Genomic DNA, 15,581 nt, shown 5'->3' with positions numbered 1-15,581 from the left:
AAACAACAACATTGATGTATTGTTTCTTCTTTCGTTATTGTAGGACCATAAATTTCACATAATTCGTGATGAATTTCGAAAGCATTGTGAACATTTAAGTCAAGAAAGGAAATACTGGCGCAACTTCATATCTGGTAAGATTATTTATTTTAGTATAGCCGTCCAGTGGAGAATTGAATCTATCACATGCTATTATTTATGCGCAATCCTATCACCTTTAATTGCCAAGCGGTCGTTATTTTTTATTATTTTTTTTAATGTAGCTCGTATATGATTTATTGCTTTTAAAAAGAAGAGGTGAACGGATGAAATCGACAGTAAATTAAAAAAAAAAATCATAGTTTGCTTTTAAATTCGTTTAATTTTGTGTATGCAAGTTCTCATTAACGCTACCGCGGCGAGAATACTAAGACTCGGATAAAACTCGAGCAGTAGTTCGGATATCACTTTATACAGTAGGTCCCGTGTCTTATAGGTCTGACGCTTAAGAAGGATGTTCTTCGATCAAAGGTAAATGTCTGTAGAATTACAGCGCCATAATATTCAGATACAACTACTACAATTAAGGCGATGTATTTCAGAATCTCTTCTAATGTTTCTAGCTGTAAGGTATTACATCTGAAGAACCATCTCTTGAGGGAATACAAGTATTAAATGTATGGTATCACCATATTATTCGTGTATTGAGTCAAGGAAAAAAAAATATTCAGGTAAATTAGTTTCACTCAAAACTTTTGATTGCGAGATGAATTTGATACTAATTAGTCACTGTGATGCTCAAAATTGTAGTGTTCTGAATTTTCGTTATAATTCCTGAGAACTTTACGTTGTAATAACGTAAATAATTTTAATAAAATCTCTTTTGTGCAAGGATTTTCCGTATCCTTATTTGTGGCTGCATATGAGATGTATCTTACTGTTTATTTAAGACAAATTTTTTACTACTGTAAATATAACTCGTAAAAGTTATGTATCTTCCTAATAAACACAACTAATGCTAACATTGCTTGTGTAGTAACAATCCTAGTGGTAGTAATAGAAATTCCTTCTGTTTTTTGTCACTGCTACTTTATTTAATGCTTCAGACATCCTGTAAATAGCTTTCTAGAATAATCCTCGATTCTCTTCATCTTAGTTGTCAGAAGCATTGGCTGAGCTTGAAGAAAGGGAAACTCAGTTAAGACAGTTAGGTGTGTGTGAGTAACTAATCATTCAGTCGCTGTACTTTGATTTTTTGCTCATATATGGTTATTTGTATTTTATTATGGACAGTAGATATTGTGGGATTATTATTATTTTATGCTTTTTAATTAAGTAATTTTTTTGGTATAATTTTGCTGATGATTTCTGCTACTTTCTTGACGGTTAATCCATTCATTATATATTTGTATATATTTAACATATTTACACTTGCATGGGAACTGGATATTTGTGGGTGGATGAATGGAGGAGTGAATGAATAAGATAAAAGGAAAAGGTATTGTGCATTTCACAAAAGTAACTGAGTTTAAATATTTTTTGTAAAGTGCTTAAATTACATTGACAACTAACTTACGTATCAAATCCGTGTGGAAACGGTGATTCCTGTGATAGATTGATTACTTCTTGTGCAGATGGTGTGGTCCTATAATTCCGTTCTGTTGGTGGCGAGGTAAATGGTGGGTAATAGCCTATACGGGGAAGATTGACGTTACAGGATGGTCTGTGTATCCGTCAACTCCAGTGGATTCAAACATCGGCCGTTGTTCAAACTTCATATTAATAGTAGGTCCTGTCCTTCAACACCGTGTTGCATACGAATGTAAAACGCAATATTAAAAAAAAAAAAAAAAAAAAAAAAAAAAACCTTCAAAGGATTACAGTTCGATGTAGATTACGTAATGAACTTGTGATGGAGAACTTCATCTTAGGGTTCTTTGAATGATTCCGATCCCATCCTTCCTCCCTTCTTTTTAATTCTTGTTTTTCATTCCACCAATTCTTTCTTCATTGTTCTTTTTGTTATCCACTACTTTTAGCCGACTAAGCATAACCATGGAACCTTAAAGTGAGAGATGATTTTAAGTTTCTCTATCCAATTTGCCCTTTTGTATTTATTTCCTTTCGTGCCACACTCAGCGAGCAACAGATTGGTAATTAGAAAAGAAGGTATAAAGAAGGACGAAGATAAAAGAAATAGCTTAATTCGTGAACTATACTATGAATATCTTTATTTCCAATTTGCATTTGATGTAGTCACGACATCTGAGCTGGAGCCATGGTGTTGCTGAGCTTCCAAGTCTGTGAAAACTTAACCTGAGGGATGAGATCGTTGTGTTTGCAGTATGAAAAAAAAAAAAAAAAAAGTCCAATTCTAATTAGAAAATCTAGGAAAGAAGCAATTATCTGCCAAAGCTTGATGCCATACCACAGATTCTTTGCTAGAATAATGATAGATTGACAATAATTCACTTTGTTTTTGTCTGTGTGTGTCGTACGTGGTGCTTTAAAAACAGTCTTGTGTCATATTTGAATAGATTGGAAAATGCATACATTTTAACGCTTGAAGGGCTTTAAATCTGCCCTTCTGAAACATTTATATATTTTAAGGAAAATTAATCCAATTAGTTCATTGCTTTCATGTAATTGAATTGATTGGTGTTTTTGGCCACAAGTTCGATTCCCAGCAGAGAGATGAACATCTGGATCGGCCAGTATGGTGACACAGTTCGGGAACACGTGAATTAAGAGGCAGCAAACTTCAGTGTAAAAGAAGACTAGAAAATAATGGTGATGGAAGGTAATGTGCTGACTACACATCTAACAGAAACCTGTCTATCCCACCAATTGTTTTTCGCAGACTGTAACGCAATGAAGTTCAATTTAATCCAGTTACTTTTGTGTATTAAAGTGTGTATGTGGGTGGGTCGGTGGGTGTGAGTGCGATGTGTATATTTTTAATAGTTTTTTTTTTGTGGGAATTCTACGTTCCCACTCCACAGATATGTAGCAAAAGGTTAAGTGGATAAACGTTGTATTGTGAAATCGACGAGTGGGAGCTTAGAACTTTTGTCTTTAACTTGGATGTTGTACACAGTAGATGCTTCTTTTTATTTAGTTTGTCACTTGCAGTAACTGCACAATTTTTGTAAATATATGTGTTATAATATTGTTTTTGAATGTACTATTTTGCTTAGAATGTGATAATTACATAATTAATTGTCAATAGTAGATACACCCAGGATAAGACCATAAATCTTCTAGAGCTAGGGTAAGACTTCTTAGTGATCACCAACTTAAATATACACAAATAATGTTGAACAGTTGAGAAAGAAAGGTGACATATTCGTATGTTTGCTTGAACTCAGGTGTAGAACTTCGATAGCATTGTGTTCTCTTTGCGTTTCTAAAAATGATTTATCAACACTACTTATTGTAGAAGAAAAGGGTATAAATGATGATAAAATGTGTACTAACCTTTTTGTATTCCTAGTAGATAGAAATAATATCCTATATTTCAGGTACTTTACGACTATTCATTTTCAAGAACCTAGCGCCTTAAATCATATTATGCAGTAAGAGCTTAACATGTATATTTTCACCATCTGTGAAAATTACTGAATTTATGTACGAAGTAACTTATTTTGAAGAAAGAAAGAAAACAAAACTTACATTGGGAGCATTACGTTCCTATGATTTTCCTCACAAACTATTTACTGCACAATATGATGTAGGTCGTTAGATTCTTGAAAATGGATACTAGCTAAAGTATCTGAAATACCGCAAATTATTTCAGTCTATTAGAAATGCAAAAAAGTTTGTATAATTTTTAATCTTGTGAAATGTGTTCTATACGTTCTATTAGTAAATATGAATGATCATTATATCTTAAAGGAGAATGGAAAGAGATTAGGGACTTGAATAAAGGTGATAAGATATTAATGCTTGTACTGTCAAGCTGTTTCGTGTTGTAGCAGAAAGTTGTAAATCATAGGTTATCTTAACTATCTATTACTTCTTTCCTACTGTAGTAGTATACTGAAGTGATTCTCCAATAGCATGAAGGAGTCTGAACTTCGAAGCTAGTATGTGTTAGGAGTTCCTTAAATTCTAGAATAATATTTGCAATATATTTTGGTGATAAGTAAACAGATTTAAACCATATGATTTTACACACGAGATATGCTTATGACACTCTTTGTATATGTATTTCAAATGGAAGTTGGCAGATTTGTTTTGTAATATTTCAGTATGTTAATACATTTTGAATTTAAACGTAATCCGTTTTTAAGAGTTAAAATTTACAGCTCTTAATTTTCCAGATTTAGAAATAAAATAGGGACCCTTGCACTCATCAGAAAATATAAACGTACACACAGTCAAAACTTCTACAGCTTTACACTGATAATGATTCAAAATAAAATACATTTAACTTAAATTTGTATTCACTGCTTTCTCAACAATAGATAGAAAGGCAACTAAGCTTATTGTATAAATGCTATGCACAAATCACGTTAAACATGTACTTATGCATGGAAGCAAAACATCAGTCGAGCTGGCGATACATAAATTACATAACATTCTCAGTTCAATATAAAAAGTCACATTTCTCATATTTGTCAAGAGACATATTTTCATAAGCATTTGAATCTCTCATATATATGATTGAAAAGTCACCCTTATATATAAATGGCACAAATTTTTTTGTGTTCATTTAATAAATAAAAACACTGTGTATTACACACACGTTGTTTGTAATAAAAGTTTACTGCAACATGTGCGACTTTTTTAAATACGTGCATATTAAAACGAACTTTTTGAAAATTATCCTAAGTACAAATCTCTAAACCAAATCCACTCACACACGTATATAGTGTGTGAGGACTGTAACAATGGTGAGCCACAGGCAGTTTTCTAAAAGGAGAAACTGGAATATACAACATAAATTTAGTATGAGTTACTATTGAAAGAAAAGAATGAGAAAAACGAAAGAAAAGTTATAAATTTTTCCTGCTTGTGGGTCCAGATGAATATGTTCAAAATTCAAGGAAATCCAAAGCACCAATGTCTAAAAATTGTATACTATAGATAAGGAATAAGTAAATCCCTGATAACGCATGTCATGTTTCTAGTTCAAGTAAGTTCTAATATATTGAATGGTTGACCGCAGATATTGTTTTATAAAACCACCTCCATATAATTGCTACTTTTTCTTGACCTTGGACAAATAAATTGGAATAAGAAAATGTTTTTACATAAAGAAGCATCTCTTTTCAAATCTTAACATAAATTTCAGTTTCATACTTTAAACTTGTGTCAAGATGACCCTTATTCATAATCGTTTATATCGATATATGTATATAAAAGAAGAGTTTTCCATTCTTGATGGTGTTGTATACTTTAATTGTAGAAAAGTGAGAATATGTAACATGTTTTGGTATTGAAACTATATGTTGTGCGTTTTTTAGCAAGCAACGGTGAGCCAACAGTCCAAAGTGTAAATATCCTTTGGCCAGGATTTAAACGAGCGGATTCTTCAAGATCTAGTTCAAGAAGGAGCTCATTTCAGAGAGGAGAGTCACCACGAAGCAGCTTGAAACGAGCCAGTTCACCTCGAAGCAGTGGGAGGAAAACACACGGGTAATTATTATTAGATTTAATTGTATTCTGTTTATCTTATAAGTTCGTCTTTGAATTGCGCTTACTGTTCATGTTTCCTTTGGTTCCTTGTTGTTGAATTAAGTTTGTAGTTAAATCGTTATGACAAGTTGAGCCGAGCGTTAGGATTTGGTTCACAGGTTTATAAGGTTCAGATTAAAGTCGAGTGTGGGGTATGTATTTAAGTTGAAAGAGATCCAGTGTAACTTAACTAAAAATTTGTTAAAATACGAATCAGGATGCGTAGGTGTAAGAATTTATCTTAACAGATGGAACAAATTTTTAAGTTGTCTTGGAGTGCGCAGAGAATTTTCAGAATTCTACTGACTTTTCGTTGTTAATTATGTATGAAAATACACACATGTTAATAAAATAAATAAATAAATAAAAAATAAAAAGGACTGTATGAGACATTAGTTTTATGGGTTGTCACATTCGAACCTCGTTTATTCTTGCGAGGCATCAATGACAGTTCTTCCTCACGAAACATGAGAAGGCTCTTCATGCGTCATATGCGATTCGAATTTCATATTAAACTACGAGGGGGGGGGGGGAGGGGGAAGAGTTTTGTTCTACAAGGAGGAACCGGAGTTTTGTTCGACAAAATTAATTTATTAAGTTTTTTACAAAATTATTTCAGTCCCCATTAAAGTACTCTTGATTAGATGCAATGTACTTCTCCAGTACTCTTTCACGCTGTTTGAAGCATCTTTGGGAACTCTTCAACTTTGGTGTTCCTTTTTACTTTTTTCTTTTTTTTTCTTTACATTTCATTTCATTCATTCTCTGGAACAGAAAGTACTCCCATGGCGAGGGCTGGAGAATACAGAGGGAACGATAGTAGAGTCCAAATAGCAATTCACAGACAAGGCCGTGTGCGAGAGCGTTGTCATGATGAAGGAATCAGTAACCTGATCGTCAAGAGTTCCGGGCGTTTCTTCTTCGCATCCCTCCGCAAACATCTTAAAACTTTCAAAAGAATTGTTGGTTAACAGTCTGACCAGGGGAGACAAATTCCTGGTGCACAATTCGACGAACAGCAACAATAACAAAAAATCGTCTGAACATTCGACCTCACTTGTCTTGCCTTTTTTAATCGAGGGTCTTCCACTGGCTAGACCCTTACTTGGTTTCGGAGTCATGTCCGTAACATTAACTCTCATCAGCTATAATGTTATTGGCTAAAAAGTTTGGGTCACTTTCAGTCTAATTTTTCAAGACCTGGCTCAAATTCAGACATTTTTTTTTTTTTTCTTTTTTGATCCTGTGTGAGGAAGCGAGGTACAAGCTTAGCGGCAACTGTCTCATTTGCAAATCCTGGCAAAATCCGCTGGCACGAGCTCCAACTAACTCTTTGTCTGTTCTAAAATTTCGATCGTGAAACGACGATCTTCGTTGATTTTTTGGCGGATTTTTTCAATGTTTTCGTCGTTTCGAGATGATAAAGGGCGCCGAGAACGAGCATGATCTTCAGTATTTGTCAGCACCCTTCTTGAAACCCTGTTGAAGCATTTGGTAAGCTTCCATTGACAAATTTTTAAGTAGGAAGCAAAATTTCAAATCCACTCTTTGTTCCTTTAAATCTTCCATAACGATTTCGCAGACTGCAAACGAGAACAGTTGAGTAAAACAACACTATTATCAAATGTTAACCTCCTACGCAGACACCGCTTGGACAACTGATTTGGGAATTGATCTACTAGACCCACCTAGCGGGAGAGCTTTGTACTACACCTAGGAACGGCCGCACGGTATCAATCCGGTTTTTTTGGGTCCTTTCTCGGATGGGTCCAAATCTCACATCGCCTGATACCAGGCAGACAAACTTGAGCAAATTATATTAAAACATCCACCTTCCACAAATGGATACTAAAAGAAGATACTTGTAAACATTCTGTGAATGGAATCAATTTCGAGGTCGACTACTTGGATTTTTTGTTTTTGTTTGTTTGTTTGTTAACGCGAAAAACATGAGTTTTTGTTATGCTTATAAAATTCAATGTTTATCCAGGTTTGGAAAATACAGTACACAAGGTTTGTTTTGAAACCCCAAACATTGCGAGAATACTGCACTTGTCCTTCTTACTAATATATCTCTTTCAGCAGTAGTATAGTCTTAGTGATCATAACACAAAGTTACTGCTAAAACATCACATTTACTAGTGTTCAAAACAGTATTAATAAAAGCTCTACGTTAATCCAATAACGGAAAGTAAACTTTTTACGTTTGATCCTTCGTTTTTCTCTATCGTTGTTACTGTATCTAACTTTCAGACATATTAGAGTATTTTCTCTCCAATCCACACTCAAATATATATGAACATTGATTTTACGGTATATTGTACTTTGCGCAACATCGAAACTATAAAGGATACTATTACAATGTGTCCTTAACTACTAATTATATCCTGCGACCTCAAAATCGTGTTTATTGGAAATACATGTTAATCAATCTACTGCGGACAAACAAATAAACTTAAATAAACGTATAGTGGACCCTTAAAATTGAGTAGAACTCTATGAAGCACCACAATGTTGATTCGAACATTAATACTCTTCCTTGGAGATCGTAGATCGTACTCACAAGTTATTTTCGTATAACTCCTTTTCTTATAACTACAAAATATTGTGTTTCGTGTGACAACTTATTTTTTGTAGATAGACAAGAGTTTGCTACATAAATTTAATATAACGTGAATAGGATCAGGTATTCAAAAATTTTGACTTTTAGTGATTTTTATGTATCCATTGTATTATTTACATATTTTTATTTGGTGCGCTTTCAAACTCAAACTTTCATAAGAATAACTGTCTATAAATCCTTGGTACAGTAGTGAAAGAATATACTAATAATTAATTTCAAACGAATCTAATAACTGTCTATTAGATTCGTTTGAAATTTATTATTATTGTATTCTTTCACAGTTAAATAAGTAAACATCGTTACAGTGGTTGTTGGTCAGCAACAACATCATATTTCAGATAGTAACATGAAAATATTTTTAATATGTCGACGACTCTATCACTGCCCGTTTGATGAAGTTACGTTGAGACAACAGGTCATCATAGGCACATTAATTCTTGTAGAAAAACGTAGAGTTGAAATAGACCTATCACGCAACTATAGTTTTTGTTTGCTTATCGTGTTAATTGGCAGTACTGTTTCAGAGAAGCTGTGTGCTGAACAGGTGTTCAAAAATTTCATGGTCTGTAATCTTGCATTTCAAAGTAGTGATTTCCGATAAATAGCACCAGAAATTACAGCTAGTGAAACCAATATAGTTATTACATAGTGTCCAACTGTAAAAGTATTGGAAAATGTATGGCGACTGTGACACTGCGCTCTTGCACCCCATATCTAGTTCATACATCATGATTTTTCTTGTGACCGCGGTAGCTCAGTGGTAAAGCGCTCACCCTATGATTCGTGGAGTCCCTGGTTTAATCCCCGCTCTCACCAAATGTGGAGAACAAACACCATGTGCGTTGGTTTCCTCAGAGCATTCGTGTTTCCTCTACGTCTTCACTTCACCATTTTCGTTCATTATCTCCTTTATCGTCTCTCTTGTCCTCTGTTCCATAATCGTGGGATGTTAAATAAAATAAAATTAAATTTAAAAAAAAAATCACTTTCTCAACAAAACATTATTTTCGTATATATTAAACATTACGAATTTGCTTAAGGTCAGTTAATGTTGACGAAATTTAGATTTTAAGTCTACTTTCATTATATCGGGTCAAAGTGTATAAGGAGTTGAAAGAGAAATATTTTATTATGAGAATATCAATGGCAAACTTAAGAAATTTTGATGTGAGCATTTGTTTTAAGTCAAAACACAAAAGTATATAAGGAAGTTGATTTTTTTTTTTTTAATTTCGTTATGACAATATCAGTTGCAAATGCTAAAAAATCGATGTAAGCACTCATCTAAAAGTACTGTCCTTTCCAACATCAGAAAGAAACTGAATACCTAGGTTAAAATGCCTAGATTCAAGTATAAGTCGTAGTAACAAGCTTGATTGCCTAACAGTAACCTTCTTAGTGTATGCTTTATTTATTTCAGAGAGCCTCTGCGAGCGTTTCAGCAAGCATTTATGTCCTCCACCCGTAGCAGTTCAAAAAGTCCATCACAAGACAGGGAGTACAGTCAAGAGATGAAAGAAATGTGTACTCAAACGGATGGATATCATTTGGGTGCAGAATGTCTTTTATCTCCAGGCTGTCGGGAAAGGGATTCCAAATCTCCTTGGTAAGTCAATATTGAGTCGTATCCTTTTTGTGTAAATACTATTGCTTAGAATTAATTTAAAATTTGCACTAATAGGAGCTGAATACAGTATTCGTTAAGCTTCGTAAGATGGAAGAGGACACGATGGCTCAGTTTTAGAGCGCTCACCTCTGCTGCTAGAGGACCCTGGTTCGCTTCCCAGGCATGTTACTTTGTGGTGAACATTGTATCTGTGAGTTTTCTCGGGATTCTTCCGTTTCCTCGTGCATTCTCATTCTATCAGTTCTGCCGTATTCATTCACTTCCATTAATTATCCGTCCCCTTTAGCCTAAGTGGCTTAACTAAATATTGCATTTCTTAAGATGGAAGGAACTGGGCTTTTTAATATACTATCTCCGTCAAGACTCAGTTTGGTGTATTATGCCTATTAACTTCTAATAATTTACAGATATAAATAGTGATTATAGATTAAACTTTCATTCCGTTGGAATCCCAGGAATAAGGATTTGTTAGCAGAGTGAAAAGTCTAGTTTGCTTTATTGCAGTGTGAAGCGTGAAGAGTTAGTAATGCTTCAAATTAGTATTGTAATTCTAATTTCCGTCAGACGCGATATGCAAATATTTAACGTAGAGTTGGCTCGTTTTTCATTAGATAGCAAAGGATAATGTTACATGGAATTTTCATGATGCTTAACACATGTTTACCGATTCGAGGCTCAGTAACAAGCGTTTCAATTTGCAAGCTAAGTGATTCATTTTATATGAAAGTGTTGTTAGACCTATATAACTAAATAGTTCTGAATCGTAGTTTATATGTGAAACTTCCATGTGGTGATTTAACAAGACCCATTATAAAAATAGTGTGTCTTGCTTCATTTCATACAAATTATTATTAACTTACAGTGCAGATTCTGCCTTACCTAGTCTGTTGAGCGATTCAAGTTGTGCTTCTCCGAAGAAATTAGCCAGTTTTTTGGACTCCCAGATAGCTGCATCGCGGAGTGAACTTTTAAGATTGGAAGAAATAAAGAAACTTCAGGTAAATGTGCATATCATATTACTAACTACGGCCAATGTGCTGCTTTGGTATGACTGTTAAATTATCATTTTTGGAATTAATGTATGTAAGTCTTTATTTTATTTTTATTTTTATTTATTTATTTATTTTATTTTTTTTTATTTTATTTTATTTTTTTTTTTTTTAATTTACGGTGTCCGTATAATTTTGGTGTATTTTCTAATATGTGACATTCTTCTCCTCGTTGTACTACTAGTTTCCACTCATATGCTTTTTTGACATCAGAAATGATGACTATAAATAGGTTTAAAACGTAAAAGGGTTAAGATGAAAAATGAATGATATTGTAAGTAAGACCAAAATACGTCTTTCTCGTTAGTAATATGATCTAGAACGTACTCTATAAATGTGATTTTGTTTGTTTGTTTGTTTGTTTGTTTGTTTCTGAACGAGGTGACAGTGAACTTCCTCATGTTGCGTTTCGGATTTAGTAAAAACCAAAGCTCAACTGAGCATGTTATTCCTTTATGTAGCTTTTGCCATATTTGGTAGATACTAGCCAAAGCCAGAAGGACAAATTTCAGAGTATCTGTTGGTTATGAAAGTCACAAGAAAGTTACAGAATTGAGGATCATTCGTGAAAGTCAAGAAAAAGTAATAATATTATGCTTGAGGTCATGCATTTTTTCTAAACCCGCAGTATTCTGGTGTAGAAATGCTGCACTATAGAAGACGCTCGTCTATTATAATTATTATTGGTTAAAAAATTAAGACTTTTTTTTTTTTTTTAATCTTTGTTCTCAGTATGTTTTTAATTTTTCTAGGTGTTGTGTTGAATTACAATATTTCGGTCCGACTTCATATTCGAATAGCTGCATAGACGAATAGATCTTGTTTTAATTTCAGTGTTATTTTTCGCATTTTAATGGTGTTGTGCTTTGTTTCTGTTGGATGTTTTGTAAAGCCCAAAGTTAGGTCATTGTTGTGTTTGGCATATACCGTATTGGCCCGAACATCAGCCGCACATCTTATTCAAATTTTAGTTGTAAAAAATTAAGATACGTCTTATATTCGCTGCCTTACAAAAATTATAGAACTTCGTTATATGATTTCTCAATTTAAACTAATGAAAATTTTATAGTAATATTGTAGAAACTGGCTGTATTGTAGATACGGAAATATCGTCGAACAATAACATTGTCAAAACTGTCGGCATTCTTGGTAACGTGCTCGTTGATTTTCCATTAAGATTATGGAATGATGGAGAAGAAAGCAGTGAGAGTAATGGAGTAAGTACAGGAAGTGAATAGTAGTAGTGACGATAGTGACGGGGGAATAGGCAAATTTCGTTATCCAAATATACTATGCCGGCAGTTAACAGAAAGCTGCTCTTAAAGTAGATAGTACAGATTATTGTTAAACTAAATTTTTCAAAAATTACACTGTATTTACGATAAAATATGTACTTACCTAATTATATTTTCCGAAATTTGCCGGTAAATGATTACTGGTACATTCATTTCTTCCCCCAGCTTATATTCGGGTACCATATTTTTTTCTTTTTTTCCGCTCCTTCAAATTTTAGAGTGCGGCTTATATGAGGATCAACATGGTATTAGGTGTCCTCATGTTTGTGGTCAAGTAGCTCCGTTACACTCTGACTGTTATTGCAGATTACTAAATATTTCTTTGTAAACAACAAGATTATCTTTTTGGAGTGTTAATTTCTTATAATTACATGTTGTTATCACATTTAAGAAGCAATAAGCGTGCCTCCTTCTCATATGTATTTGAAATACTTTTTAAAACGCCAATATAGATCTGAAAAAAAAGTCAGTATCGTATGTAAGCACACGAATTTAGACAACAAAATCAGTTGTTATTGAGAAACTCAGATTGTAGAATCAGAGTCAGTGTACAAAAGGACGTACAAAACAGCTCATTTTATTTATAGTACAAAATCTTCGTTCACTTGTGTAATTGGTTGGAAAAGTGAAAAGAAACAGAACAATTTTTTGTGCCCATTGTATATGTCAGTTGTATTCTGGGTTATAATACCATGTCTAATAGAAATAGTTAACATATTATCTTATTCACTTCGTTGATCCATATATTGCATTAATAATAACAGAAATGCTTCTTCTTATATTGCAGGCAGAAGCAGAGAACTTGAAAGGACAGCTCAACACAATGAACGAAAAGTATAATTCGTTAGCTTTGAAGCATATGCAGTACAAAAATAAGAGGAAATCTCAAGTTGATGATCTCAGGTATGTAGAAAATTTCATGTTATCATAATAAGTGGAAACAAATAATTTAGTGACTTTTATTAAACAGATTTTTCAGTTTTGTCTTTAAATTCTAAGTGCGTGTAAATACTTATTTGTGCAGGAACCGACTTGATGTTGAACTGAGTTCTCTCCAGTGCGAAGTAGAGAATTTGCAGTCGAAGTTGGCTCTGCAGAAGAAGATGCTCAAGAGTGAGGAAAGCTTTCGCAAGCGAGTAGAGACAGACTACCGAAGGCTGCAGGAGGAGAAGAGAAAATTAATGGCGAGGTAAGCAGAATAAAGATCAGAGAACATACTGATCTCTATGCCATTGATGGAATTTACGATCCTAAATTAGTGACACTAAGTTTTAGCATAACATTTTAATGATTTATTTCAGCTTCTGCCACTGTTGCCAGGAAATCAAATTCACCATTTTTCTTTCCATGTATTTTTAATCCATTACGTTCATCAAGTATAAATACAGAGTGATTTTTTATAGGGTTTACAACTTCAGTCAGTTATACTTCCTTATTGGAACCACATACAGACTTAGTTTATGTGTCATTATTTTCCAAAACACTTCAAGTTTTTTGTGACAAATCCATTATGGCTCAATGTGTGCACCTGCGGTCATCCTGAACACATCCCAGCGAAAGTCGATTTCGTGCCAAACAGTAGCCAGCATTTCGGGGGTAACGCCCGCGATGGCTGTTGTGATGCGATGTTTCAGTTCGATAACATTATCAGGTAGGGGAGAGGTGTACACCTTATCTTTCACAAACCTCCACAGAAAGAAATAAAGTGGCGTGTAATCTGGAGATCGTGGCGGCCAGGCAATGGCCCCACCACGACCTATCCACTTATCTGGGAAACACTGCTCAAGAAATTGCCTTACATCTATCAGATAGTACGGCGGGGCTCCATCTTGTTGCCACCATTACCGGCCATCGTGGTCATCTTCATCTAACTGTGGAACAAGGAAGTTCTGGAGCATATCAAGATAGGCGATGCCGGTGATGGTGCTCTCAGCAAAGAAGAATGGTCCATACACCTTTGCTCTGGAAAGAGCGCAAAATACATTCACTTTGGGCCTGTCACTAACCAGCTCCATGTGGATTTTTCGTGCCCCAAATACGACAGTTGTGTGTGTTGACTCGGCTGGAAAGGTGAAAAGTTGAGTCGTCACTGAATACCACATTGTTCAAGAATGACTCATTATTAATCTTTCCGCACCAGTGAAAGTCTCCATTTTCAACGACTGACCGGTGGCGCCGCATGTGTTTAAACGTCAAACTTGAAGTGTTTTGCAGTATAATGGCATATAAACCAAGTCTGTATGTGGTTCCAATAAAGAATTATAACTGATTGAAGTTGTAAACCCTATAAAGAATCACCCTGTACATGTTAGGAACAGAAATGAGACGCAACAATTTGGTCGTAGGTTTCTTCCAGTTTCTACCTCTTGCCGGGTTCTCACCGTCCTGGACGGAATTTAGCTTACTCGTAAAAAATACTGGAAAAGTCAACGAAGTAAAATACAAATTTTTACTTATCAGAACCCATTTCTCTTTTTGCCGTATTTGGCAGGGAATATTTTATAAAATAAATAAATAAATTAATTTGTTCTGCAAAAACACACACACCTTGTGTACATGTACATGTATAATAGATGAGGAACCTCCTGGTTGGGAACTAAATAAATAAATAAATAAATAAATAATAATTAATTTGTAAGTCGTGGCCTATATATCCCCCCCCCCAAAAAAAAAAGGTCAGGAAATTCTTGCTTGACAAATAAGTGAGAATCCTGTACTTGTGACTTTTCTCTCCAATATCAATACTAGCATGTTGGTTCCTGTGTAAATTGCAGAATAATTTTGTTTCTTTCCGGTGAACACTTTTGTCCTTTAAAATTTCGATCAAGAAAATAAAAGGAAAATGAAGTATTGAAAACAAAAGGATTTCGCCTTTTTAACGGATAATCTTGAACTGTTACAGCTACGATTTTCCTTTCGTAAAAACCCAAGGTTTTGCTAAATTTGTAGCAGAAATTAGTATATCGGGATCCACGTTGCTGTTATTCTTTCCTGGGGAAGGTTTGCCAGACGCTCAGAGAACTGCTCAAGACGCATTGGAGTCCACACTTGAATGCTGCCTGTCTTTTTTGTTAAAAAAAAAATAAATAAATAAAAAATCGTAGATTTTAGAAATCTGAAGTGCCTGTAAGTTCAGTCTATTTAATTTCTTTTGCAAGTGCCTGTCATCTAACACTCGCTTCGTAATCTCTCTGTTTTATAGAACTTGTGATGTACGCAGCAGTGTATACGATCATCAAGCAATTGATCTAATATAAAAATGTAAGCTCTTGCTTGTAGGTGGCAAAAAAACACACCAAATATTATAAATTATAGTAGATTTTGAAAAA

General features: G+C 34.2%; 1 protein-coding gene across 1 annotated transcript in view; it reads left to right on the top strand.

Annotated features, from left to right (window-relative positions):
- LOC145692404 (uncharacterized) overlaps positions 1-15,581 on the top strand; it is a 38,210-nt gene that overhangs the window by 21,033 nt on the left and 1,596 nt on the right. Inside the window, exons 6-11 of the mRNA XM_081767710.1 lie at positions 1,136-1,190; positions 5,448-5,619; positions 9,702-9,887; positions 10,771-10,906; positions 13,040-13,155; positions 13,277-13,441. Of these exons, the coding sequence (XP_081623836.1) occupies positions 1,136-1,190; positions 5,448-5,619; positions 9,702-9,887; positions 10,771-10,906; positions 13,040-13,155; positions 13,277-13,441 (830 nt within the window). The remainder of the gene's footprint in view (positions 1-1,135; positions 1,191-5,447; positions 5,620-9,701; positions 9,888-10,770; positions 10,907-13,039; positions 13,156-13,276; positions 13,442-15,581) is intronic.

Source organism: Thermobia domestica, chromosome 1 (genome assembly GCF_964235325.1).
Source record: "Thermobia domestica chromosome 1, izTheDome1.hap1.1, whole genome shotgun sequence".
In the NCBI taxonomy this organism is placed as follows: Eukaryota; Metazoa; Arthropoda; class Insecta; order Zygentoma; family Lepismatidae; genus Thermobia; species Thermobia domestica.
The sequence above is the reverse complement of the archived record's forward strand: the minus strand, read 5'-3'. Positions and strand labels throughout refer to the sequence as shown.